This window comes from Bison bison, unplaced genomic scaffold, assembly GCF_000754665.1.
Source record: "Bison bison bison isolate TAMUID 2011002044 unplaced genomic scaffold, Bison_UMD1.0 scf7180017848398, whole genome shotgun sequence".
Classification (NCBI taxonomy): Eukaryota; Metazoa; Chordata; class Mammalia; order Artiodactyla; family Bovidae; genus Bison; species Bison bison.
In genome coordinates this window covers 21,237-22,515 of record NW_011478971.1, presented here as the reverse complement: position 1 = coordinate 22,515, position 1,279 = coordinate 21,237, and the positions used below count along the sequence as shown (strand labels likewise).

The 1,279-nt window shown below is 72.2% G+C and overlaps 1 protein-coding gene across 1 annotated transcript in view; it reads left to right on the top strand.

Annotated features, from left to right (window-relative positions):
- Positions 1-6: 6 nt before the first annotated feature.
- GRINA (glutamate receptor, ionotropic, N-methyl D-aspartate-associated protein 1 (glutamate binding)) overlaps positions 7-1,279 on the top strand; it is a 5,325-nt gene continuing 4,052 nt past the window's right edge. Inside the window, exons 1-2 of the mRNA XM_010845191.1 lie at positions 7-120; positions 1,125-1,278. Of these exons, the coding sequence (XP_010843493.1) occupies positions 1,149-1,278 (130 nt within the window). The 5' untranslated portion in view covers positions 7-120; positions 1,125-1,148. The remainder of the gene's footprint in view (positions 121-1,124; position 1,279) is intronic.

Below are 1,279 nucleotides of genomic sequence, written 5' to 3'. Positions count from 1 at the left end.
CCCAGCAGATCCGAAAGCGTAGCGGGTGCGGTTGCGGGTGCGAGGGCGGACGAAGCGGTGGCCGACCCCGCGGCCGCGCAGCGGACAGTGGGCGCAGCTTCCTGAGGCGCCCCGCGACTGGTGAGTCCCCGGCCCTAGCACAGCCGCGTGTCTACCGGTTCAGCCGGCCGGCCGCTGCCACCCCCGCGGGAGCCCTGCGCAGCCGAAAGGCGTCGCGGTGGGTCAATCTGCCGGTCCGGCCGCCGCGCGGCCCGCAGGGGCCGGGGAGCGGGGTGCGGCGGTAGCGGCGGCGGCGGCGGCGGGGGCGGGGAGCCGGAGAACCCCGCGCGGGCAGGCGGGCGGGGGCGGCGCGCTGCGGCGACAGTAGGACCGCCGCTCGAGCGCCCCCCAAACGGGCAAGAGGGCCCACCCCGCCCTCGGTGCGGGGTCCCTGGCCGCCGCCGCCGCCGCCGCCGCCCGCCTCGCCCCCACGTCCGCTTTGTTCCCCTGCGCGCCCTCTGGTCTCTTCCATCCCCCACACACCCCCGCAACCCGCTGTTCTTGGCGTACCCCGCCAGCAGGCAGCCCGGCAGCCGATTCAGGCCTGCTGCCCCTACCCGGGAGCGAGGGACGGTCGGGCCCTGCTCTGGGAGAGGGGCTCAGGGCTCTGGTTGGTCACAGATGGCGTGCGGATTTCCTGGGATAGAAATAGCCGCCTGCCCTGGCCCCTTAAAGCTGCTTAAGGGGCGGGATGTGAAGGGGAGGGTCCGGGCACACCCCCACACCTCCCCGACCGCGCCCCCGGCCGACACCCAGGATGAGCTCTGACCCGGAGACGCCAGCAGCCGTGACAGGCCCCCTCGAGGTGCTTGAGAAACCGCGGAACTCCCAGAATCCCGAGACTGACAAAGTCACCCCCTCGTCCCTCCCCTCCCCTCTGAGGTCGGCCTGTGGCGGTCCCTGCTAAAGCCGCCAGCGCAGCCACCCGGCCCCCACCCGCCTCTCCTGGCCCCCAGCTTGGGACTCCCCGCTGCCCTGGGGCAGGGGTCATAATCCCCCTCCTTCCATCCTGGTTCCCGGCAGCAGGTGGGGCGCCTGGCTGGCTTCTGTCGCGGCAGGCTAACTGTTCTCTCTCTGTCCTCTAGGGGGAGACCACAGAAGCTGAGGCCATGTCCCATGAAAAGAGTTTCTTGGTGTCTGGGGACAGCTATCCTCCCCCCAACCCTGGATATCCGGGAGGGCCCCAGCCCTCCATGGCACCCTACCCAGGGGCCCCTTACCCACAGGCCCCGTTCCAGCC